This window comes from Struthio camelus, chromosome 16 (genome assembly GCF_040807025.1).
Source record: "Struthio camelus isolate bStrCam1 chromosome 16, bStrCam1.hap1, whole genome shotgun sequence".
Classification (NCBI taxonomy): Eukaryota; Metazoa; Chordata; class Aves; order Struthioniformes; family Struthionidae; genus Struthio; species Struthio camelus.
The window spans coordinates 15,886,907-15,911,514 of record NC_090957.1 but is presented as its reverse complement, the minus strand read 5'-3'; the positions used below and the strand labels follow the sequence as shown (position 1 = coordinate 15,911,514).

Below are 24,608 nucleotides of genomic sequence, written 5' to 3'. Positions count from 1 at the left end.
CTTGCCAACACTGACGATCCAACTTGCACCAGATTCTTCCGTTTCATGAATCCACTGTGGTGAGCGCTCGATGACCCCAGGCTGGAACTGGATCCCAAACAACATATCGGAAGTAATCCAATATCCTTGCTGACTAGCAGGACTAAAACAATCTGTGGGAACTATGTTTCCGGCAAGGATGACATATCTAGCATACCTCCTCTAATGTCACGCTCTCTGTGCTAAGAGGTGGCTTCTTGGGCACCCTTGGCTTCTTTGGAAGTTGTTAGCAGTGTCCCCAATGGACCTGCTGTGGGGAACCCTTGTCAACAAACTGGACCTCAGAGCAATTGTGGACTCTTAAGAGAAGCCGCTGTTAGCCCTCATGCAATCTCTTCAATTTTTGCTCTATTTCAGACATACATTGGCTCGGTTCTGGTGTCTGTCAATCCATACAAGGAATTGGAAATCTACAGCAAACAGCACATGGAGCGATACCGCGGGGTCAGCTTCTATGAAGTTTCTCCTCACCTGTGAGTGGCCTGTGGGTAAACAGTGCAGTTTGTGCCATTCCCACTGGGGCTTGTATAATTCTGACGTGTGAAAGCAAGCAAATAAGACTTCTCCCTGTCCCAGATACAGCACTAAAAAACATGGGGATATAAAGGATCCTTTAGAGGGTGTGGTGTGCGGCTCTTTCTATTCCTGTTCCTCTCTCCAAAGAGGATGAGTTGCCTTTGCAAGAGCAGTATTTGGAAAGGGAGTTGGTTCCTTCCTGGCTGGAGGAACAGAGCTGCTTACCCAGCCCTGGCAGGACAGGAGTTCATTGTTCCAGGGTTACTTGGGGTCTGCATGTCCCAGCTGCGAGATTGCCCTGCTGCTACATCGCTTATTCAGCATAGGCCTAACGAGGGGAAAGAGTGCGTCTATATGTGTGGTGGGTTTTTTTTTCCTACCTCTTCTGTTGCTGCCTGACCAATATTTATCTGGTATTTCCCTTGTTGCTAAGCTACCATGAGCCTGTTGGAACAAGGAATGTATTTATTTACATGGCCTGGCCTGGTGAGCATTCCCAATTTCCCATTTAAAAAAAAAAAAAAAAAGTTTGAGGTTTGAAAGTTATTTTTGAAAGCATTTGAATTTTTTTTGTCAAACTGAAGAGAAAGATGACTGAGAGCTGAGGACATTTGGCTCCAGAACGCTTTCTTTCAGGGCCAAGGGCCAAATTCTGAGCACCTCTTGGAGGTTTTTTGTGTGTGTGTTTTTTTCTTTCTTTCTTTTTTCTTTTTTTTTTTTTTTTAAGAGGACTTGGAAGACTGGATGATATTACTTTTAAGTGAACTATTTGGATTGTTTCTTATTGCTGGCACATACCCCAGGAGAGTAAGCAAAACACAGAATGCGCTATAAGCATGGAGAGCAGAGGGAGAGCAGCCATTACTTGGGAAAGTCCAGACACTTGCAGTTATATTGAGTTGTATTTCCTAGGATAAAAATGCAATTTTGTAGCGTTTCAGGCTTCTTGCCTGGACCTACAGGGCGATGATTAAACCTGAAAAACCCGGACGTCAAACCTGCTGAGACCTACCCCTGATCTGGGTTTGTCAGTACCTGGTGTCTGTGTGCACATGCCCCAAATGACAGAGATCTGCCGCAAGAAAGTGATTGCGGTGACTTAAATCGGCATCAGGCAGATCCTAGCGAAGCAATTGAGACCCTGCAGAGGTAGCAGCTCAGGCCGCAAGCTGTCCGCCCTGAGCCCCGGCTTTAGCTGCTGTGAACTCTTGCTTGCAAATCGCCGTTGGCATGTGGGTTTCTTTCAGTCCTGCTTCCCAAGCAGAGACCTGGCCTAGGTGCACCCACTTCTGCCTGGGATCTGAGCCCTTTTAGGGGCCTCTCTGCCCTTAGAAGAGAGTTTTGTGACTCTCTGGAAAATCTTTGAGACTATGACTTCCTTTCTTATTCATGTGCAGTAAGCATGGTGGCAATGCCAATGTGTAACCTGGGCCACTGAGCAGCTCCGCTGTAACTCCTGCGCGTGCTATCCACGCAGACATGTATCACGAAGTGATTGATCGTTTCTTCGGCTGTTCTCTTCCTTGTTGTAACTAGTCCCATGAAAAATGTTAAAATGTGCAGCTCGTAAGTAAACCCTTGAGAGCTGGGGTACCAAATGCTAGTGCTGCTCCAGTGGGGAAAGCAGTATTTTTGTTAACTGATGCTATAGTTTTATTTTTGAAAAAGTATATTGCTTGATTATTATGCACTTCAAAATACTCTCGGAAGCAGTGAAATGCTTCTCTTTTTACAACGTTTCAGGTAGATTTTCCCTCCTTCTCCTTTTCAAAACTGATTCTAGAAAGCCAAAGTGCTTCAGTATTGCTGTTTGAGTGTCAAAATAGTTCAAGTCTAGCCCCGAGTGCTGGGTTTTCTGGGAAGTGCGTCACATGTAGTCATTTAAAGGAAAAAAGTTATCCCAACGGGCTTGAAACATAGCATACTTCCCAGTGATCTGTCACATCCTGTCCTATTTATAGCCTGCCGTGGGGTTCAGAGATGGTGACTACAAATGGGACAGCAAATATCTTTAAATAAATGGGATTCTGTACAAAGTATGCGGTATGCGTGGCTGCTGATTTTCTTCTTAAATTAAAGTACTCTAAAACCCCTCCATAAAGGCATGCGATCTAGAGGCAGGTCTTAAAATTTAAATGAAATTTACATTTATTCAGCTGGTTTGCTCTCAAAATAATGTAGGGGCAGAATTTGGATGGGAAGAGAAGAACCTGATGAATTTAGTGGGGCACTGTGTATGCAGTTGTGTTGCTAGCTAGCTCAGTGGTGTTGCCTTAGCACCAAGCATTAACAGACTGGAGAAGGCCACGCTGTTATTTTGGTGCGATAATTTTTAATTAATTTCACAGCATGAGAGTAAAAAACAAGAAAAAGCCTAATAATTATTAAAAGGTTGCCAAGTGTATGAGGCCGGGATATGTGCTTGATAACCACGTGCAAGACAGCTGAAAATATTGTTAGTGAGGTCATCTTATGTGATTGCACTTTGAAGGGCTAGTGCTCCTCCTTTCTCTTATCCACTTTTCTTACATCTGGTCCTTGTCGTCTTCTGTCACGCTGTTAAGCAGTTGCCACCGTTATCAAAACTCACCCTCTTGTTCTCCAGCGTTGTAAAAGCGTGCGGGTGTGATTCCTGCTGCAAGACCCGGCCTGGTCGGCCACAGAGAGGAAAAGAGAAGCGGGGGGGGGTGGGGGAAAAGGCAAAGGACGTAGTCTAGGGCCTGGGTTGAGGGGTAGCAGCAATAGCACTGGCAGCATGCAGTGTGGAGGAGGAAGCGTCTAGTGTTTTGGGTAGCGTTTGGTCCAGGCTGGATGGTAGCTTATGTAGCCTGCAGGCCACTTATTAGTCTGTGCTGACTTAATCCAGTTCTTCCTGCAATCCCAGAGGAGCTGCAAGAGGTTGCGCTATTCAGGAGCCACATTGTAGTAGCCACCCAGATAGTACAGCTCAGCAAAGACTTTTTGAGAGTGTCATCACTTCAGGGACGAGCTAGAATAAAGATCAATGGAAAACAAGCTTCCTGAACTTTTTCATCTTGTGGGAAGCAATGTTGAGAGATCATGTATTTTTAGAAGAGTAAGTTTATCTGCACCATTTAGGCTTTTTCTGCAGAAACTCTCCTCATCTGAGTATGTGAAAATGGGTGTATTTTTACTCTCATGCTGGGCAATTAATTAAAAACGATCACGCCAAAATAGCAAAGAGAGCAAACGGCTCTGCTCTTTCCCTTTTATAGCCTTGCACAGCCATTGCCAAATGATTTTAATAGCATGAAGGCCTTTTCCAAAAAGAGCAGGTAGTTAATTTGATAGATCTATGCTATCATCCTACAGAAACTTGGCCCAGTGGTAAAGATGTGTATGGAGATCTTGAGGTCCACAGCAACCTCCCATGTCATCACCTGTGTGTAGAAGCAGTAAGGAGCTCTGACCCAGCCCATGGATGCATAGCTCTCTGAGATATCTCGGCTAGAAGTTTGCAGTATGGGATAGCCTTAGCTGAGGAGTCTCTGCCCTTCAGTTGTGGAAATGAACTAACGCCTGGTTACCTGTGGTCCTTAGCTATGCTATTGCAGACAATTCATATCGCTCCCTACGTATGGAGAGGAAGGATCAGTGTATTCTGATATCTGGGGAGAGCGGAGCTGGCAAAACTGAGGCCACCAAGAAGATCCTGCAGTATTACGCTGTGACCTGCCCAGCCAGTCAGCAGGTCGAAACAGTGAAAGACCGCCTATTACAATCCAATCCAGTCCTAGAGGTAAGTCGGAGTCTGCAGTATCGGAACTCGGCATCGAGTCGCACCAGTGGTACTCACGTTTTGCGGCCGAGGGGGGAGGCGGCCGGCCCCCGCTAGGCATGTACAGCGTGGCTGAGCTGCGCGTGCACAGTGGATAGCGTATCCTGGGAGCGCTGGTTCACTGCACGTGAGCAGATTGTTTGATCTGCACACGGGGGAATCCCAGTCCGCTTCTAAGCCAAGGCTCGAAACGGCCAGCTGCTGCCAAATTCGCTTAGCCCTTTCCTGTCCAGCAGGAGCAGAGCAGGAGGGGCCAGGCTGCAGGGAAGAAAGAATCCTGCGGAGTGGAAAGAGTCCTGGAGGGGCTGCATAAGCTTGCAAAGCCAGACCTCGACACATCTGCTGTGGGCAGCTTTGCCCTTTGATAAATGCATTTACGGCCGTATTTTCTAGCGCTGTGGTGTCCTCTAGTGTCCAGGCCCAAGCTGTCTAGTTTCCTTTAATAGTTCCACTCTTTATTCAAGTCGGTGTTGTGTGTATGGGAAAAGTATGCTCCCAACGAGAGGAGAAAGCCTGGCAGACCTAGGCCTGTTAGGAAACTGCCTTCTGTGAGCAGAGCTGTGGGTTTCTGTAAGCCAAGAGGTGTGATGAAAGAGGAAGCTTTGAGAAGACTGTCAGACGTGACGTGTGCTGTCAGCAGAGAAATGGCATTAAAATAAACTTGCTGGGGGATGGAATTGTTTTCAGAAGCATGTTCCTTCTGCAACACTTGCACTGTGTATAAACATCAGTATTTGGGAAGTTACCTGTTTTCTTCTTGTTTTCCCTTGCAAAAGGGATAAACCTGGGCTTTAATGGCCATACAGAAACAACTGGCAGCTTCACCAAAGTACTTATCTCATTTGATTTTTTTTTTTTCCTCTTCTCTCTAATACCTCCTCATTTCAGGCTTTTGGAAATGCAAAAACCCTTCGGAATGATAACTCCAGCCGATTTGGAAAATACATGGATGTGCAGTTTGATTACAGGGTAAGTTAAAATCTGTTTTATACTTCAGAATTGGTCCCAGTCATAGGAGGACTCTGTTGCCTCTGTTTGCTTGTACTGATGTCTGCATCGAGCTTTTGATTTGCGTTTCTCTGTGGACCACATGAATAGCGCAAAGTTTGGTTCCAGAGGATTTTCTAGAACACGCTTCCCTTTTTAAAGCTCAATATATAATCCTTCCACGCTCAGTTTTGTTACTTTTTTCTTTTGCGGCGGATTCCTTCTGAGAAGGAGAATATAAAAGTGAAGATAGTATTCAGTACGTGCTGTAGCAGTGATCTATAGAATAATGTTATATTATCATATATATATATATATATATATATAAAATAGTGTTATATTTTCGTTTTATATCTCATTCTGCACGCACTTCAAAACTCAAATTACCGCTGTATATTCGCTGAATGAGAGAGAGATTGTGATACAAAATGGCAGATATTTTTCTTGGTTTTGTAGGCTGTCATTTTGTATCCTTTTTGTCTTTGAACAGACCACCATAAAAGCAGAAAGATTTTCCTCTGTTTTGATGAGCTATTTCAATTTATGTGGTTTGATTTAGGGGGCACCTGTTGGGGGCCACATCTTGAACTACCTCCTGGAAAAGTCTCGAGTCGTGCACCAGAGTCACGGAGAGAGGAACTTCCACATTTTCTACCAGCTGCTAGAAGGAGGGGAAGAGGACTTACTGCGAAGGCTAGGCCTTGAAAAGAGTCCACAACAGTACCATTACCTAGTAAAGGTGTGCCTTAACTAACAATCGTTACTGGCTTTGTGTTACAGGACAAATATATTCTTAGTTCACTTTGTAGCTTCCTTCCCTCACTTCGAAAATAACACTGAGATGACTCTTCTATAAAAAGAAACATATAGCAGAAATGCATTCGGCACAAGTAATACCTCTTTGACAATGTATTTCTTTCTATCACTGTGTGTTTTTAGGGTCAGTGTGCCAGGGTCAGTTCCATAAATGATAAAAATGATTGGAAGATTGTGAGACGGGCCTTGACCGTTATAAGCTTCAATGACAACGAGGTGGAGGTAAGATACATGTGGCAGCAAAGCTGTTCTTCCTGTTCCTAATGAATTTTTCTGCTTTGATTTGTTATTTCTGATCAAGGGCAGCCTTTGGAATTAACATGTTCTCTGCAAAAATCCTGAAACAAAATGTAGGGCCTGGTAATTAGGTTAATTAACACAAAAATCTCGCTGCCTTCTCCGGGCATGCTTTCTTCCTGTACTTGTTTCTAACTCGTAATCCTGATTTCTCCCTGTTGCTTTCATCCTAGGATTTGCTGAGCATTGTGGCTAGCGTTCTGCATCTGGGGAACGTGCAGTTTGCTGCTGATGAACAAGGAAACGCCCAGGTGACTACAGAGAACCAGATTAAATATCTGGCTAGGGTAAGTATCATCCGTTGGAGATACATTACATTAAAAATGCGTTAGAGAGGTTTCCATATTTTGAACTTGGTATCTTTTTTCATTTTAGAATATGATTTAGGATTTCGGACTTTATGGTAAAATTACTCTTATATAACCTAAGTACAATGGAAAAAATACCATCAAAACACTTCTTAATTGGCAACTCCTCTATTTACCACTTGATCCACCACTGGCTGAGTTTTTGCCTTCGAGCACCGGGGCAGGAATAGACCTACCCTGGAGAAGATTTGAAGAAAGAAGAGCCATTGTGGTTCTGCTCAGGCAGTTCTTCGGACGAGAACAGTCAAGCCAGTTTAGTGGTATTACTGTTAGATCCTATCACTGGCAGAAAGGAGTTGGTGTGCGGGAAGAAAAGGAAGGATTGGCGTGAATAGTCTTGCCAGCGTAAATGGGAAATAAAAGATTGTTTCTCTGGATTGTAGTTTTGTGGACTAGACTTTCTAATCTCTCAAAAGTAAATACTGGTAAATGGAATGTACTGCTTCATAAGCTAATGGTCTACTGCTTTGCAGCTTCTGGCAGTTGAGGGCTCTGTTCTTCGAGATTCATTGATTCACAAGAAGATCATAGCAAAAGGGGAAGAGGTAAGAACATGAGCCGGGGACCTGGGAGGCATATGGAATTGAAGCAAGCTAGCTGCCATCAGCTCTCTTACCAAAGTTAAACAGTTCACTTCTCACACTTCTCAAAGGAGGCTGTCAGTGCAAGTCTCGTATAACTTGATGGTGATTCACAGCCAGTGCAGCTGGGAGGCAGTGATGTGAGCTGAGCCCAGACAGGATGCTGTTAAGTGACTGTTTATTAACAATGCACTAGAGAAACTTGATCCCTCAGTGGAATGGCTGTTGAAGGGCTTTTTCTCTCCTGCATACAGTTAATCAGTCCTCTGAACCTGGAGCAAGCAGCCTATGCAAGGGATGCTCTTGCTAAAGCAATATATGGACGCACTTTCTCCTGGCTGGTGAACAAGGTTAACAAGTCTCTTGCTTACAAGGTAAATGAACTTTTTTTTTTTTTTTTTGGACATACAACCAAGCGTGAAGGGGGCTTTGCAACCTTGTAGATGCAAAGCAGAGAAATGCTAAGTTCCATGCCAGAGTGCCATACGTACAGTGATATCCGAATGAATTTGTATTCCACTAAGAAGAGGGTAAGGAGTGAACGCTGTAATTAAATGGGGAAGATTAGTGATGCGCCATAGCTATGACTATGTATATGAACATTTATTTTTTGCCTTATTGCAGGAGGGAGAGTTTCCAGGCTGGAGAAGTACAACAGTTCTAGGGTTGCTTGATATCTATGGATTTGAGGTTTTCCAGCACAACAGGTTTGTTTCCGTCAGTGTCTTTGAGCTTTGAGTAAGTTATGCATGACTCAGTGCTCAGTGTTCTCTCTCCATTGTGAAATGAGACATTTTCCATCTCTGGTACTTCTTAGTAAGGGAGAAAGAGATGATGTTTCAACTTGAGGAAGTCAGCTGAATAACTCATCATCACATGGCAGCTGAAAGGCCTAAGTTCCACGTTCCTAAATAGTAGCTTCTAATACTTGGGACGTCCAGCTAATATTTAGCATTTACAGCTATTTATCGTCCCAGTATTTTAAAGAGACTGTTGTCTTTTTGGGGCATATTCATGTGATATCTTAAACCATGCCTTTGTTTAGGTCTCTGGTACAGCTATGGCTGTTGTTCTGATGTCTTTCTGTGGTAGTGTGAGTGGGAAAACACAGTTATTGAACAGCTTATGAGATTATGTCAGAGTCTGGAACCTAACTCTGGCAGGTAGCAATGAACCGAGACTCTTAAATTTGCAGTATTTGTGGGCCCTTCTTTAAAAGTTTTTGTTTTCCTTTGTATCACCTTTCGTGCCTATTTTCCCTTCCTTCTGGAACTCCTTCATGAGATTCGCTGCATCATAAATGTACTAGATTTATAAATTCACTAAACAAATAATTCACTAAACCTCTTGATTTACACTTAGATGTATTCATGCTGCTGTCCACTGATGATAGCTCATTTTACTTGCAGTGCAGTGTTAGTGATTGTTTTCCTCTGTTTTTCGTCTGCAGCTTTGAGCAATTTTGTATTAATTACTGTAATGAAAAATTGCAGCAGCTCTTCATAGAGCTCACATTAAAGTCGGAACAAGAGGAATACGAGTCAGAAGGCATAGCGGTAAGAGCCAGCATCAGCACCCTTCCATTATCTTCTTTGATTCACCTCCTACAGACCAGAGGACAGATGGATTAGAAATGGAGCTGCTAATAACAATAGCTTCCAAAGTAAAGGCTTGAAGGAGCTTTTCTTTTTCCTTTCTTTTTAAACTGTCTTGGTATCAGTGTGTGAGACAGCTGGAAGTGAGTAACGCCGTTTTAATCTTTTACGCTGATGAAAAGGTTTCATCTTGAACAGAGTATTAGGTAAACAAATGTTATGAGTGAAAAAGCTTTAAGTTTCAAATTGACAGAAAGGCTACTTAAATAATGTGTTGTCTGAAATACACTGAATTTTGCATGGTGTTTTTGACAGTCTAGGATTGTTGTCATTCAAGTGTGATTTCTTGTCTTTGCAGTGGGAACCAGTTCAGTATTTCAATAACAAAATCATTTGTGATTTAGTAGAAGAGAAATTCAAAGGCATCATTTCTATTTTGGTGAGTTGACAACACCTTTTTAAATGAAAAACATGGGGCAGCATGGTGGAAAACAAGGGGGAATAACATAAGAGGAGAAGGTGGAAGTTTATATTAGGATTATTTGGGCTGAGGGGAAGAGCACTAGTACAAGTGCTCTAGTACTAGTGACACCATCAAAAGTCAGATTCTGTCATCTTCATCTGCTCTCAGGAAAGAAGCTTCCAATCCATGCAGTCTAGAAGCAGCGGGTTCTCCTTTTCAGCTCAGCAGTTCCCATTTGTTGAACTAAGTGAAATGAAGGCATGAGGTGGCCCAGCTATTAAAAGGCCAGAGTCAAATCAGGATGGTGTTTCAGTGAGATAGAGTTAGAGCTGGCCTGTATGCCGAGAAGCATGCGAAGAAGTCAATGCTAGAGCGCATGTGTTTGCTGACTCCTTTTTAGGATGAAGAGTGTCTGAGACCTGGGGATGCCACAGATGCAACGTTCTTGGAGAAACTTGAGGAAACTGTGAAGAATCACCCTCATTTTCTCACGTGAGTATTCCCGTAGCTGAGGACAGTTATACTAGTAGGATCCAAGTGTGTGACAGAGCTATTGATACTAACTGCCTTGCTCTTTTGAAGACCAACAACCTTCAAAACACAATAGGAGCAACAAAACATTCCATTACTTTCTTGCCTCTTCGCTTATCTTTTCCTGGCATCCCTCTGTTAATGTGTCCAAGGAATTTGCAGGCTTGCAGTTTCTTGGCTGCTCTTAAGATCTGGCCTGCTGCTGCAGCTGTGATGAACTCTGCTTTTCCTCCTCTCTTTTGGAGTATTAGACCAGCTCATTCACCAGCATTTGATGGCTTTCTGGGGAAAGATGACTGGAGTCTAGCCTAGGAATAACTAGAGCATGGAGCTGAATTCTGCTTGTAAAAGTGTTCAGAGGTGTATATACATCAGAGTGATTTAAGCAGTGCTGGTGCTTTTGAAATTGATGTGCCTGAGAATTTAATATCGCACTAATTCACCACTGTGCGTGTCTGCTTCCCAGGTGATATTTATCTTCTCCTTTGACTTTGGTAAACTATCTATATTGCCGTCACTCTAGTTTAATGGGTGTGAATTCTAAGTCTGTAGCTTTCAAGACTGTTCATTTCAGTTTTGGAGTGATTATATTTTACATACTGCAACTCCAAATGCCCTGTCTCTTCCTATGAAACACTGCTTTGCTCAGATGAGAGCCTGTATGGCGTCCCGTGAGCGTGCCAGCCTGCTGCCGGCATCTTCGTTGCCTCCTCGCCTGCTGCCTCCACTCTAATATCATATGCACGCAGCACCACCCTGCAGCCTCCCCAGGAAGCTGAAAGTTCCTTCACTTGAAATAAATGTAAATAGATTTTTATGACTGGGAGGCGACTGGCTGGTTGATGACTCTCACCTTTTTTACTCTCAGTCTTGAAGATCAGCAAGCATGTGGGTTTTTTTTATTATTATTTTTATTTTATTTTATTTTTTATTCCTCTCCCCCTTCCAAGTTCATATAGTCCCGCTCAGGGGTCTAGTGCCACAGTGGATTTTGAGGTGAATCCCCACAACGAACAACTGTTTGTTCCTCAGGAAGCTGCTTTTTTTTTCTCGCCAGGCACAAGCTCGCTGACCAAAAGACTCGCAAGTCCCTGGGGCGGGAAGAGTTCCGCCTTTTGCACTATGCTGGAGAGGTCACCTACAGTGTTGCAGGTAAGGGTGTGCACCATCTCGGCTGCCTCTTACTCCCTTCTCCTCCTCCTCCCGTCTCTTGTCCTTTGAATTAAAACAACTTCACTAGGTAGTAAAGATCAATATGGACATAGAATACCTCCTGATATCATTTGATAAACTAAATGAATCTCCTATCTTAAATTCCTGCCTTGTTGTGAAGTTTCTATGGAAAAGTCACAGCCTGAGTGTGTTGTGTTGTGTTTTGTTTTGTTTTGTTTTGTTTTGTTTTTTCCTTCCAGGTTTTCTAGATAAAAACAATGACCTTCTCTTTCGGAACCTGAAGGAGGTGAGTGTGGATAGAGAACGCTTGTTTCGCCGAGTATCGGGAACAATCGAGTGCAAAAAGGGATGGCATCTGAGGGAAAACATATTTTTAGACTTCGCCTGGAGAACATGTGCCCATAGGGGGTTGCACTGTGAAAAGACAAATTGGAGTGCCCAAAAGTTCATTTTATTATTAAAACGGCAATAAAAAACAGCAAAACACCCAATTTTGTCCCATGTTCCTCTGATAGTTCTGAGATACATTCTGTCCTTTGTCTCTGAAAATGTCTTTCTCTGCAGACCATGTGCAACTCTGAGAATCCTATCATAAATCAGTGTTTTGACAGGACAGAGCTGACGGACAAAAAGAGACCTGAAACGGTAAGAACACAGGAGTTGGACAGAAGTGTGGCTATTTCCTGTTCTTCAAGATGCGTTCCACCTAACGCAGTAATCTAAATGCAAGTCTCTCATATTTAAGGCTGGGAGACTGTGAAGTTTGTTCCTCAGTCACAAGTAGTAGCTGTAAGTCATCACTTCATACATAGTTTTCTTTCTTTTTCCCTAGGCAGCAACTCAGTTTAAAAACAGCCTCTCCAAACTCATGGAAATTCTGATGTCCAAAGAGCCATCATACATTCGCTGCATTAAACCTAACGACGCTAAACAGGCTGGTATGACTCTGGTGACTTTTCCTCTCTATGTTTTTGTACAACAGCTGTATAGACCGCTAGATCCCAGCCAGTGAGGCAGAGAGAGGAGCTCAAATGACTAAGTCCTGCAAGACTTTTCATTCTGGGCCAGTTCCAGAGCTGGTGGGGAGGCGGTGGCAGTACCAGCAACCAGGAATCAGAACGGGGGCAGTGGTCTTGCGGAAAGTGATGGAGTAGGGTCGTGTTTAAGGTGAAGAATGTGAACTTACATCACTTCCTTTTAATAATCTCCTTTATTCTCCCTCATTTCCTCTTCCTGTTTGCATAGAGCATAAAGGGGAACTTTTTTTGGAACTAAATAAATGTATATTAAAAAGCGTATATAAAATGTATATTAAAGGCTACATTGTTTAAAGTATATTAAAAAGGTTGGGGGGCAGGGGGGACAGGGGACACAAAAGAGGACAGGGTAGAGGCCAAAGGTAATCCATTAAGATAAAAGGAAGAGCTTAAAGTTCCTTCTCCGGATGAAGGGGCAGCTATACATTAGTAATGTTCCTCCATTTTCATGCTCTCTCAAGATCGATTTGATGAAGTTTTAATCCGACATCAGGTGAAATACCTGGGCTTGATGGAGAACCTGCGAGTGCGCAGAGCTGGGTTTGCGTACCGAAGGAAATACGAAGTTTTCTTGCAGAGGTATGATGACCTTGGATTTACCCTTCCTCCCTTGTCCTACTGATGTTGTGGCTGGGGAGGTGTTCTGAACAGCAGATAGGCAGCCCTTGTACCTGAAAGACTTTCTCTGAGGGAGAGAGAAGTATGGCTTCTCCTCCTTTCCATTGTACTGTACAGGTTGGACTTTCTCTTGCTAAAGTTTCTCCTGCTGTCAATGTACAGGTACAAATCACTCTGTCCAGAAACATGGCCTACGTGGGATGGACGGCCCCATGATGGAGTGGCTGTGCTGGTGAAGCATCTTGGCTACAAACCAGAAGAATACAAAATGGGACGGTTAGTTTCTATATTTTCTTAATTTGGGATTATGAATTATTGGGAGTCAATGACATTGCTTTTAAATAAGGCTGAGGAAAAGATTAGAGATCCCAAAAGGGATACTAAGGGCAGGAAGTTAACTTCTCTGGCATGTTAAACATAATTCTGCCTTTCTATTTCTAGAACAAAGATTTTTATCCGCTTTCCCAAGACTTTGTTTGCAACGGAAGATGCTCTGGAAGTGAGGAAGCAGAGTCTTGGTGAGTCACACACAGCACAGTAGCTTCGTGGACAGTTAGCTCTTTTGTGCTTTATTGTTTTAAAAAAATTGACTTTTTCTAACAAAACGCCATGTTTGGTCACAATTTCAAATTGCTCTTTCTCTTGCAATTTCAGCAACAAAAATGCAAGCCACATGGAGAGGTTTCTACCGGCGGAAGAAGTTCTTGCACATGAAACACTCAGGTATGAGAGAGGGAATTGAAACTGCGAAAGTGTCATTTGCATGGTTTGAAGTGGTCACTGTGTTTTTAGAGAAGACTTGGTTTGAGAGAAGACTTGAGTTTGATGCGCAAGAATTGCAATCCCCTACGCCTTGCTGCAGCAAGTAGAACGAAGGGCGTTAGGTGTGGTGCCTGGTCCTTCCACCTTTATTCTTTGAGACTCTGAGGAAGAGAATATTTAACTCATGTTCACACAGCAGCTGCCTGCTTTGCCCCATACAGCAGTTCCCAGCTGCAGATGCTTTTATTGACATTGGTTATTTATTCATTGTATCGTACGGTTAAGAACTTAAATAATGCTCTTTCCAGTATGCCACTGTGAAGGCTTGTTTTTCTGTAGAGGGCTTTCTTGAGCGCTCTTCGTTCCCAGCTCACGTACAGAGTCAATATTTGTATTAGAGAGCTAACTTAATGCTCAATTTTTGTTTTTATTATTTTTAGCAATAACTATCCAGTCATGGTGGCGGGGAACCTTGGGACGCCGAAAAGCTGCCAAAAAGAAGTGGGCCGTAGAGACTATTAGGAGGTGTGTTTATTAAAAAAAAAGGAAAAGTCTATTAAATGAGTACTTATTTTCTAACAATAGGCTGATTAAGAATAAACTTTCTTGTCACTACAGATCTGTGATCTGTTTTTGGTTTTGTTTTTTTTTTTTTAAATCAGAGCTATTAAATAAAGGTCAGGAAATGGGAGAGACTGTTAGCTGAAGGTAGGTTATTCTGTGACATTTGAGTATGCTTGTCTGAAAACAGGGAAAGCTGCTTGGCTAGCCTGATTGCAGATACAATAGAGAAAATTTAGAAACTAGCTTTCCATATGTTATTATTGTTGAAACTTCCCTTTTGGCAGTCAGTGCCTCTGCGTTATCCACTTGGTACTTGCCAGTCCTTAGATTCCCTAATGGAACTCGAGTTTCTAGTTCTTACAAGTTTCAGTTCCTTTTTCTTCTCAACATTGATGCTTTTTTTTGCAGACTTGTCCCAGTGCATTTAATGCCCCCAGCTGTCTGTTCATCTTTTATGTTAACCCACCTTTTACCCTTGCTATATCTGAAAGCTCACTGGGGACCCAGCGATGGTTGGGTTGGAAGAGACTTCTATCTGTGATGTTGACTAATCTCTTTTTTTTTTCTCTCCCCCCCCACCTTTTTTTTTTTTCTTTTCTCCTCAGGTTCATTAAAGGTTTTATTTACCGGAACTACCCTCGCTGCCCAGAGAATGAGTATTTCCTTGATTACATCCGCTTTTCCTTCCTGATGAACCTTAAGCGTAATTTACCAAAGAATGTTTTGGACAAATCATGGCCAACTCCTCCTCCGTCGCTCTGTGAGGTAGGCAGAACCACTCAGGGATGGCTTTTTCACTTGATCCAAAATAAGGCTGCAGAAAGTTTCAGTTATCTTAGCCAAAGTTCCTTGTTTGCTTGGCTCATAGCATAGATACCATGGAAGTGAGGAAGGGAATAGCCAGATAAAGATGAATATTCCCAAGTATTTATTTTGCATTCTAAATCAGCTGAGAAATGTTGCAGGGCAAACTGTCTTAGGAAAGGGTAGGAAACAAACTTCCTACTATTTAATTTTAAAACTGTTATTAATAAAATACTATTTTAATTCAGCCCTGTATTTTCTGCAGTTACTTCTCATTCTTCGTTGTTTGGTTTTTGAGGTTTTTTTTGGTGACTTGGAGCTATTTTCACTTACTTACCATAAGAAATCTCCTTCAGGCATCCCAGCTCCTGAGACAGTTATGCATGCAGAACATGGTCTGGAGCTACTGCAAGAGAATCAGCCCAGAGTGGAAGCAGCAGGTACTTGACAAATTTGCATTACTTGCCTGATTACTCTGATAGCCTTGAGAATCAAAGCAGGTTTTCAGCAGTTGCATGAGAGGGATAAGGGTACTAGTAGCGAGGGAGAGGAATTCCCGAAGCACAGAATTCTTCGCTGGTTGGCTAACGGAGTCGCAGGAACATTTTCAATTTTTACATTATAGACAAAAGACTAGAGAAGGAAAAATGAAGCTGTATAGACTGTGTGTCAAATTATACATAAAACGTGTATATTCATGCCACTATATAATTTCTATACAGAAATGCCATGTTATTCTTCCTGTGAAAGACAAAAATGTAAGCAGCAGGGTCTTTCCACTTGCATCATACAAAGCAGAGCAAGAATCCAGCAGGCACAAAACTAGTCATTTTCCAAACAGGCAAGTTGTTATATGAATAATATGCTGTTTCAGTGTTGTTCCTGCTAGCATCAATTTGCAATATAATTTTTATTCATTTATCTCAGTCACGGCAGGGTAAGGTGTTTTTTTTTTTTTTTTCATAGAGGCAAGCTCAGTAAAGAGAGAGAGTGGGAAATGCATATTTTAAACAGTTTAGGCATAACTGTTCAGGAGATAGATAGCAATATTTGCTTTGAAACTTTTTTTTAATAGTACATAGCTAAATTAGACTGCTTCTGAAGACCAAAATATTAAACACCTATAATAAAAATACTGTAGAGTAGTGAGTGGGTTTGGCTATGATTCAGGATTAACATCAGCCATTACGGAAACTGAGTTGGAGGTGAAAACTAACTGACAACTTCACCCCCACCCCCCAGCAAACCAGCCTTGTTAACGATGAATTTCAAATGTCCTTTATCCACGTTTTTACCCATCTCATATATGTACTTCATACTCTGGAATATTGTCCATTTGCCCTTTATAGAGCAAAGGGGATTTCTCGTTTCCTTTGTTCGCTGGCTTTCTTCTTCTGAAGACGTACATGTTAGGAGCTCAGCGCACAGGTTGTATTTACACAGTGGGCGAGTGCTCCCGCTCACAGCGATGGTCTTCCAGGATACAAGTTTTATGGTGACTAAACAGGAACTCCCAGTACACTGTGGAGGCTGACTGACTCATACTATTGTCAGGGGCTAAGGTAGAGAACGGTGAGTAGATTGGAGAGCTCTAATGACTATGTTACATGGTACTGGTAAGGCCAAACTTTGTCAGTATTTCAGTAAAGATGTTGACTAGCTTAAAAGGCTTCAGGGAAAAGAATATATCTCTATCTATATATATAGATATGTAGATGTCTGGAAGATGAAAAAAGTCTTACAGTGGCAGAGATTGGTTCACTGGACAAGGAAGAGGTTCAGAGGAGAGTCTGAAGAGAGACTCTTCAGAGGAGAGTCTCTGCACTGGGAGAGTTTTGAGACTCTTAAATTTAAGATAGGCATTAACAAAATCCAGAGACTGGATGCCATAGGCCTATAAATTCAAAACAGAAATATGATGCATATTTTTGAAAGACCCAAAAAAAAAAAAAAAGAGAGGGAGAGAGAGAGAGAGAGGGAGGGAGGGAGAGAGACAGAAAAATCAGGAAGCTGGGAGGATGCTTTTCTGCCAGACCACTCTGTAAAGACAGGGTAGCTGTTGAAAGGAATATTTTGTGCAAGTTTGTAACTAGTATGATTCACAGGGTCAGCACTAGATGATGATTGTTAAAATCATCCTTAAGGTAAACATTTCCCTTTATTTAAAGGGAGTTTTTATACTAAAAAGAAAAAAAAAATTACGTCTCTTGTTCTTGCAGCTGGAACAAAAAGTGATTGCCAGTGAGATTTTTAAGGGTAAAAAAGACAATTATCCTCAGAGCGTTCCTAGACTCTTCATCAACACTCGCCTTGGTGAGTAGCTGTTGCAAATTTGAACGGGAAGAAAGAGGGATTCATCTTTTCTTTCTAGACATTTCTCTTTCTGACACCTTCTCTTTGGTTTTCACTTAGGTAATGAGGAAATAAATGCTAAAGTCCTTCAGGCTTTAGAAAATGAGGCAATTAAGGTGAGATATGTGCCCTAATACTTTTGTCAAGCTTCTTGAATTATTCACCAGAATTGAAGTCTTCATCAGAAGATTACACTGCCAAAGAAAATGTACTAAGAATTTTACATTAGAGTAAGGTCGTCATACCTTAGCTAGATGATAGTGTATGGGAAGGGTTGGTGGCTCAGAAATACAGCTAGGAGGTTTGGGTGAGTTTATGACAACCCCTTCAACTCTGACACTGGCATGGTTGGTGTTCGTGACGCTTAGGGATGCTTAAGGGGGAGAGGAAGAGGGTGATGAAGAAGCCTGCACAGACTGATGTTTAATCTAGGTTTCTCAAGCCCACGGTCGTACAGGTATAGTCCACATTTAGCAGGCGTGGCCAAGTTATTTTTCAGAACTCCTCTAGGTCAGCAAAGAAGTCTGTGGCAGAACTCAGAATAGGACTCAAAAGGATTGTCTCCACTCGCAGTTTACAAACCCCTGGTCAGTACCTTTTGCAAGCTCTCGAGGCTGGAGGGAAGGTAGCTGCCATCTAAACAAGCTGCATTTTTAGCACTGATTGATAACACTTAATTACAGTATGCAGTCCCTGTGATCAAGTATGACCGGAAAGGATACAAAGCAAGAGCACGGCAGCTGCTTCTTACCCAGAATGCAGTCATCATAGTTGAAGAATCCAAAATCAAACAACGGATCGACTACGCCAATCTGACAGGTGATAATGAAAAGATAAGTGGATTTTAACTGACTTGATCACAGCCAAGGTGAAGACTGAGTTCAGCTACAAATAGTAATAAAAAATTAATGTCTTTGTCCTGGACAAGACTTGAGCTGATACCAATAAGACCAATTCTAAGTCTTGAAATTCCTAAAACTCCAGAAAGCGAGCATCACAAAAAATCACCCAATCATCTCCCAGAAAATATCTCCCTTGTACCAAAGTCACTTCCCAATTGCACATCTCCACTGCAAGGGAGCTGCACCGTTATTATATAGCAGCTGCTTAGGACACTGCTATGGCATTTGGCCCTCTGACACTGACTTCATACTTTGGGGAGGGTGGGGGGGGTGTGGAAACAGGACTGGGTTAGAGAAAAATGTTCAGGCAGTGGTTGATGCAGTGTAGTCATGACTTGGCTTTTCTCATCTGAAACCTCTCACTTAACGGCCTCTGCTCCATCTCCCAGCATTGCTCCAATGCCTCTTTAGAGCCAATTTTGGTGTTAGTTTCAACATTGTCCTAATGCAATTATCATCTCCATTTGTAGCTGTCACCATTTAAAGTGGTTTCCACAGGCAACACCAGTTTGGGGCTTTGGGCCTCCCGAAAGACACTATTACTGCAGAGCTATATATCCATCATCTCCATTAGGGTTGGGCTATATTCATTTGAATGGCTTACCGAGCTTGTAGCTATTGTCAAGATATTAAGCAAAAGCCAAAAAAAAAACCCCAAAAAACTATGAAGAACCAGCCCCTACTGCAACGCAGCACAGTGTTCCAGAACTAATCCACCTACCCTAGGGAGTGTTGTTTGTTTGTTTTTAAGCAAACATGAGCAACACATTACAGAAAGTAATCCTGTTGCTAACGTACAGTTGGAAGGCACTGCCAGCTGGCTCAGTAGGAACACTTGAATCCAGAGCCTTGGGTCCATGGCCTAGCTCCCAGTGTAGCAGAAGGAAAACTCGCAGCAAGCAGCTCAGGCTGGGACCTACCAGCAGCTCTGCAAAGACCAATATGCCAGAAAACCCTGTCCCCACTGTCACAGGAAGTCACAGCAATAATAAACTTTTTGGCGTTGCAGTCCTACGGCAGCCCCAACCCTTTTTTTTTTTTTTTTTTTTAAACACCCCCCCTCACCCCCCCCACCCCCCCCCCACACTCCCAGTGCCGGCAGTGGGAGGAAGACAACAGTGATCATGTTGCTGCAATTGTCCTGTTCTTTCTTAGTACTCCAGTAACTAGACCGTTTATCCAGGTACAAGGCTAGTCTTAAGCATCTGTCTTCAGGTCAGGGGGAGTTGGTTTTTTTTTTTTTTTTTTCTTTCTTACTTGGTACAGAGTAGCTGGCTCTTTTGCAAGTCCGTGTTGATGAGGGCCACGGCCACAAAAGCTTGTGAACAAGCATTCTTCTTATTTCTGATGGACAGAGGTAGAGAAGGAACGCTTTTAGGTATGGTCAGAGGCACAGCTAAGCTGATTTTCTGTCACCTTGCAGCCACCTTTTCCTCGCTGCTGACATCTTAGTGCCATGCTTCTGTGCAGTGTCTCAGCTGTTGGCTTTCCTGGTGCGGGTATAACAGTTGCTGCATTCCTGGGAGAGGTTCTGAAATGCTTGTGAGAATCCCGGTATTATTGTGGTGGGTGTCAAATGGCTGTTCTCTATTGCAGGCATCTCCGTCAGCAGCCTGAGCGACAACTTGTTTGTGCTACATGTGCACTGTGAGGATAACAAGCAGAAGGTAGTAGCAGGACTTGTCTATCTTTTCTCTACCTACCTCTAGTAAAAGTTTTAATAGTGGAACGATCAGAAGCTCCAGCATGGGAAGGGGTGGAGGGGCAGGAAGCACACATGCTGATTTATATGGGTGAGCAGCCCCCTCTGCATAACTTTGTGCCTCCTCTAACTAGAATTTTAATTTTGCTCATTTTTTCCTGTTGTATTTATGCTCAGCTCATGGGGTTTACACGTGGCTGGGTCAGCTGTCCCTTGCCCTGATTACTGATACCATGCGAGTAACAGGTTAATGGCTATAGGCGCAGCATGTGAACTGAGACAGAAGCCCTGGCGAACTCCAGCAACCCTAGTCCACAGGGAAAGGTTTTTTTTTTTTTTTTTTTTTTTTTTTCCCCCTCATTCATGCTATCCTACAGAAATAGTTCTCTCTGTTAACTTATAGTATAATCAAAATAAGTGATCTTTCCATATAGTCTCTGAAAAGCCATGACTGCAAACAATCATTGTGGGTTTCCCCTCATAGGGAGACGTTGTGCTTCAGAGCGACCATGTGATTGAGACACTAACCAAAACAGCGATGCGTGCGGACAAAGTCAATAACGTCAACATCAATCAGGGCAGGTGAGCAAAGCTAGGCCCCTCTCAAGAGCTATCTTGGGTTTCCTGTGTTTGTTCTGAAAAGGAGCTCTGCTTTAGCATTACAGGGCCAGAGCAAGGTCATCAAAACATATCTAGCAACCCTTAACTAGGGCTCTGTTTCCTCAAACAGATCCATTGCAGCTAAGCCTCAATACAAAGCATCCACTTGTACAGAAAGGGATAAAAGAGTTTGACGTTCACACATGCTCAATAAGTCTGTTCTTACCTGTTTCTCTTTACAGCATAAAATTTACAGTTGGGCAAGGCAAGGAAGGAATAATTGACTTTATATCAGGATCAGAACTGCTTATAGCCAAAGCCAAGAATGGCCATCTAACTGTGGTGAGTACAGGCTCATCTTGCTAAAAAAAAAAAAAAAATGCTAGTTCACTTACAGTGCATCCAAAAGGGATTTTTGCCATTTAACCCAGCACACCAACACACACGCTGTAAACTTTGTTGCCAAATGCAGAGATTACCACTTTGACCTGGTCTACCAACCCGTTCCCCAGGTGGAGCCGAGCACTGCACTTTTTCCTGCAAGACTGCCAGCCAGACTTACTCAAAGTGATGAAGCTATTGCCTTGTCACTTTGTTTTTTGCAAGATTTAACGCTACACTCTGTTGCAAATCCAATTTAAAAAGAGGATTTTTAAAAACACAGGAAACAAGCACAAAAAAAAAATCTGCTTCCCTCCTTAAATTGTTTGTAGACACTATGTGCTGCCCTACTGTGACAACACTGCATGTTTTTTCTGCAAATATTGTTTCCCCTCACCTATTATGGGAGGGCAGGCCAGATGAAGTCTTCCGACCCCTTCATCCATGAGGAAACAGGAACCAAATGCCAGGCAAAGCCTACGGTTTGAGTCAACCTCAAATTTCAGAAGAGAACTTCACATTTGTCCGAAGTGGGGGGGTTCTTAGAGTCTTCCTGCTAGTCAGATACACACATGCAACTAATTCAAGCATTGTCAAATTAAAGGTTGTCCAGAACTAAATCCAGAACACGTTTAGACCACGTTCATTCCCCTTCCAGTGTCAGAGCTCAAAAAAATAGCTAGTCCTAGCGCAGACTGACTAGCCTCAGCGTTGCAGTCATCACTTCTACTTTGCTCTTCACTGAGGCAATCAGTCCTGTAGAAGCCACTAATGTTACAGTGCCAACAAGAGCAGTTTCTTACTCTGAGCATGCCTATAGGACCATATTAAGGAAAACACATTAACTTTTATAGGAATGCTGAAATGAGGATCCCACACTTCTCTCCAGTTCCTATCAATAATGGCAAACCAATTCACTAGTTAACCCTATGAGGAAACATTAAAAAAAAAAAAAACCAACCAAACAAACAAACACACACACTTTCAAACCCTCCCATGAACCCATGAACATGTTTCCCATTGGGCCTGCCCTCCTAGCCAAAGCAATGCTTTCCTGTACTGCTAATCTAGGCAGACGCTTTGAGTATAATCACTGAACAGTGGCAGGAGTGAGTTTGCTGGGGACTCCTCTGAATTACCAATACCTGCTTTTGTCTCCTGCCAAGAACTACCAACTTCAGTACTTCAGACTAGAGGAAGCTTTATGTACTGTAGCATAACAGTATTTCTACTCCAAGCCAGTCTGGTGTGCCTTAATAACATTTAAGAGCTAACAAACACTTGCAGCATCTTTTTCAATACAGTTTCTAGCTTGTGTTTCTTCCTCTGCAGGTTGCTCCTCGTTTGAATTCTCGATGATAAAACATGCCACCAATACAGGACCTTTTCCTCTATCAGTCCAACTGCACCCTGTACAAATAGCTGGACATTGTTCCCAGCAAAATCCTCCTTCCTCGCTTTGCTCATTTTGTTTATCGTTACCAAAGACCTGCACTTTGGGGGGAGGGGGGAGGGGGGAAAGAAAAACACCACACAAAATAGATCTTGCTTTCTTGTCTTAATATGAAAGTTCCAAAAGAAAGGCCTTCTCTTCCTTACCTTAGTGGCAAAGGCACAGGTCCAAGGCAATGTCTGTGAAACCATGGCTCATGAAACTCATGTATTCAGCCAGGCTTTGAGGGAGATAGTTCTGACTCCACTAGAGTTTAAGCTCTGATGGAAATGACCAAAATTTGTGCTTCTATTATCAGTCCAAAAAAAAAAAAAAAAAAAAAAAGCACAATCACAGAAAATATATACTGCTGCTGGTCTGTCAGCCAAATCAATGAAATGCCAAACTTTATATTTAGAAAGAATGTTTTATGGAGAATTTTGCTGAGACTTTTTGATGCTTCATGTTACAATATTAAAGCCATATTGTGTAAATGAGTAAAACCCTGTAAATACTTTATAGCTGAGTATGAGAGATGCACTACAAGAAATGGAATTGATGTGGAAACTTTATGCTTCGGATTTGAAATGTGTGTTGTTTTTAGTTTATTATTAGAAGGTGTTAAACTGAGAAAACCCATAATGCAACTTCTTCATTAATCTTGATCCAGGGATGCTTACTTCTTTTGAAGGCACCTCTCCCATTTCTTGTGCTATATTTTTATACTGCAGTAACTTTTTCATATCCACACATCCAAACAAAAAAAAAAATACCGACTGCAGAGGTCACCACTTCTCTATACCCCTCTAGGCTGGAACTGAAATCTGTAGTCCTTGGTCACAGCATGGGCTCATTAGCTTTCTCTCCCACCTTGTACCTGTTCAGGAATCACCAACACCCCTCCCCCCAACACAGCTCCTTCAAAAAATAAAAAATAAAAAAAAATGCTTTTCCTCCTCTTATGTTTTCAGGGATAACTGGAAGTTTGAGCTTTCACAACAAAGCTCCACAGAATTTATATAAATGCCTCTCCATACTGCCTTAAAGGGAAAGAGGTAACTAGTTCTGCATTGCTGGCATTACCAACCAGCTGGCTGCTGGCTCCTCTACATGGAAGCATCTTCCTCAAAGTTGTGTCACTTCACTAATTATAACTAAAAGCTAGAAGGAATACAGGCTGTGAATGCTAACTGGTCTTAGGCTGCAGCATAGGAAGTTAAGTATTAAGCACTTTCATTTAAGAAAGAACCAAAACGGCTACAGGGTGGACAGCTAAGTGTCTAATACCTGCTGACTGCAAACCACAGCTCCAGCTTCCATTCCTGAGTTCTAGACCTCAAACAGTGCATTGGGCACTCTACTTGCCTTAGAAATCTTTCATGTTCCACTTCTATCCTGATGCAGTAGCAACAGTACAGTTATACTAAGCCCCGAACAAAACATAACCAAACATGTTGCCAGTGACATAGGCACAGTCTCCTACTTTCCGGTTTCTGATATTTTGCAGTATCAAACACTGCACCAGGCCTAGAATGCTGTATACACTGTAGTATATATACACACACCATACTACTGGTATATGCTATAGTGTATATACTGTACAACGCTGTATTCGCTATTATATAACCTCTTCAAGACTACGCTAAATAAATTTTTACAATAAAACCGCACTTTGTCTTCATTGTAGAAACTGTTTCATCGCATTTAATTTTTGAAGGGGAGGGGGAGGTGATTTTTCCTCACTTGACTTTTTTCCTCACTTCTCCTTTGACAACACATCTTATGGCTGAAACCTGGAAGCTGCATGATGCCACTGTGACTGCACTGAAACCAGCTACAGACAGTACACATACTGCTGTTGGGCCCCATCAGCAAACAGACATATTGAACCAGCCCATTTGTCTCTCGTTAGTTCTTGGGTCCAGACAATCAGCATGAATATTGCCACATGCTCACGTGACATGAAGTAGTCTGTAACCCTGTCCTAAAAGGTTTAGAGAAAGGGGAGGATTTAAAAAAAAAAAAAAAACCACACACACAACCACACCCCCCCCCCACCCAGGAGGGGATTCATTTAGCCTCCTCCTTTAGAGGCACACAAACCAGGTAAGTCACTTCTGGAGAGCAGGGCAGATTATCTGGCCCGACTTGCTTGTCATTCATTAAGCACAGTCCGACAGCACAGTTCAGAACCGCTACATTCACTTGATGAGGCTATAGTCTCTTATAAAGAGCAGATTATCCCCAGGAAGAGATTTGTGGGAAAAATTGCTAAGTAAGTGGACTGGA

At 42.5% G+C, this 24,608-nt stretch overlaps 1 protein-coding gene across 12 annotated transcripts in view; it reads left to right on the top strand.

The window, feature by feature from the left end:
• Positions 1 to 22,399, top strand: part of MYO1C (myosin IC) — a 59,685-nt gene extending 37,286 nt beyond the window's left edge. For 10 of the 12 annotated variants that reach the window (XM_068909555.1, XM_068909558.1, XM_068909559.1 and 7 more), the window contains 30 exons: positions 397 to 512; positions 4,117 to 4,315; positions 5,243 to 5,323; positions 5,901 to 6,080; positions 6,281 to 6,379; positions 6,628 to 6,741; positions 7,296 to 7,367; positions 7,658 to 7,777; positions 8,028 to 8,110; positions 8,854 to 8,959; positions 9,357 to 9,437; positions 9,862 to 9,953; positions 11,050 to 11,144; positions 11,405 to 11,451; positions 11,730 to 11,810; positions 11,998 to 12,103; positions 12,664 to 12,781; positions 12,983 to 13,096; positions 13,262 to 13,338; positions 13,475 to 13,543; positions 14,023 to 14,107; positions 14,752 to 14,911; positions 15,307 to 15,390; positions 17,170 to 17,263; positions 17,363 to 17,418; positions 17,986 to 18,121; positions 19,801 to 19,871; positions 20,391 to 20,488; positions 20,749 to 20,848; positions 22,220 to 22,399. In XM_068909555.1, the coding sequence (XP_068765656.1) occupies positions 397 to 512; positions 4,117 to 4,315; positions 5,243 to 5,323; positions 5,901 to 6,080; positions 6,281 to 6,379; positions 6,628 to 6,741; positions 7,296 to 7,367; positions 7,658 to 7,777; positions 8,028 to 8,110; positions 8,854 to 8,959; positions 9,357 to 9,437; positions 9,862 to 9,953; positions 11,050 to 11,144; positions 11,405 to 11,451; positions 11,730 to 11,810; positions 11,998 to 12,103; positions 12,664 to 12,781; positions 12,983 to 13,096; positions 13,262 to 13,338; positions 13,475 to 13,543; positions 14,023 to 14,107; positions 14,752 to 14,911; positions 15,307 to 15,390; positions 17,170 to 17,263; positions 17,363 to 17,418; positions 17,986 to 18,121; positions 19,801 to 19,871; positions 20,391 to 20,488; positions 20,749 to 20,848; positions 22,220 to 22,246 (2,961 nt within the window). In that variant the 3' untranslated portion in view covers positions 22,247 to 22,399. Of the gene's footprint in view, positions 1 to 396; positions 524 to 4,116; positions 4,316 to 5,242; positions 5,324 to 5,900; positions 6,081 to 6,280; positions 6,380 to 6,627; positions 6,742 to 7,295; positions 7,368 to 7,657; positions 7,778 to 8,027; positions 8,111 to 8,853; positions 8,960 to 9,356; positions 9,438 to 9,861; positions 9,954 to 11,049; positions 11,145 to 11,404; positions 11,452 to 11,729; positions 11,811 to 11,997; positions 12,104 to 12,663; positions 12,782 to 12,982; positions 13,097 to 13,261; positions 13,339 to 13,474; positions 13,544 to 14,022; positions 14,108 to 14,751; positions 14,912 to 15,306; positions 15,391 to 17,169; positions 17,264 to 17,362; positions 17,419 to 17,985; positions 18,122 to 19,800; positions 19,872 to 20,390; positions 20,489 to 20,748; positions 20,849 to 22,219 lie in introns of all 12 variants that reach the window. The other 2 variants (XM_068909563.1, XM_068909564.1) reach the window with 1 other exon arrangement.
• The last annotated feature ends 2,209 nt before the right edge of the window (positions 22,400 to 24,608 follow it).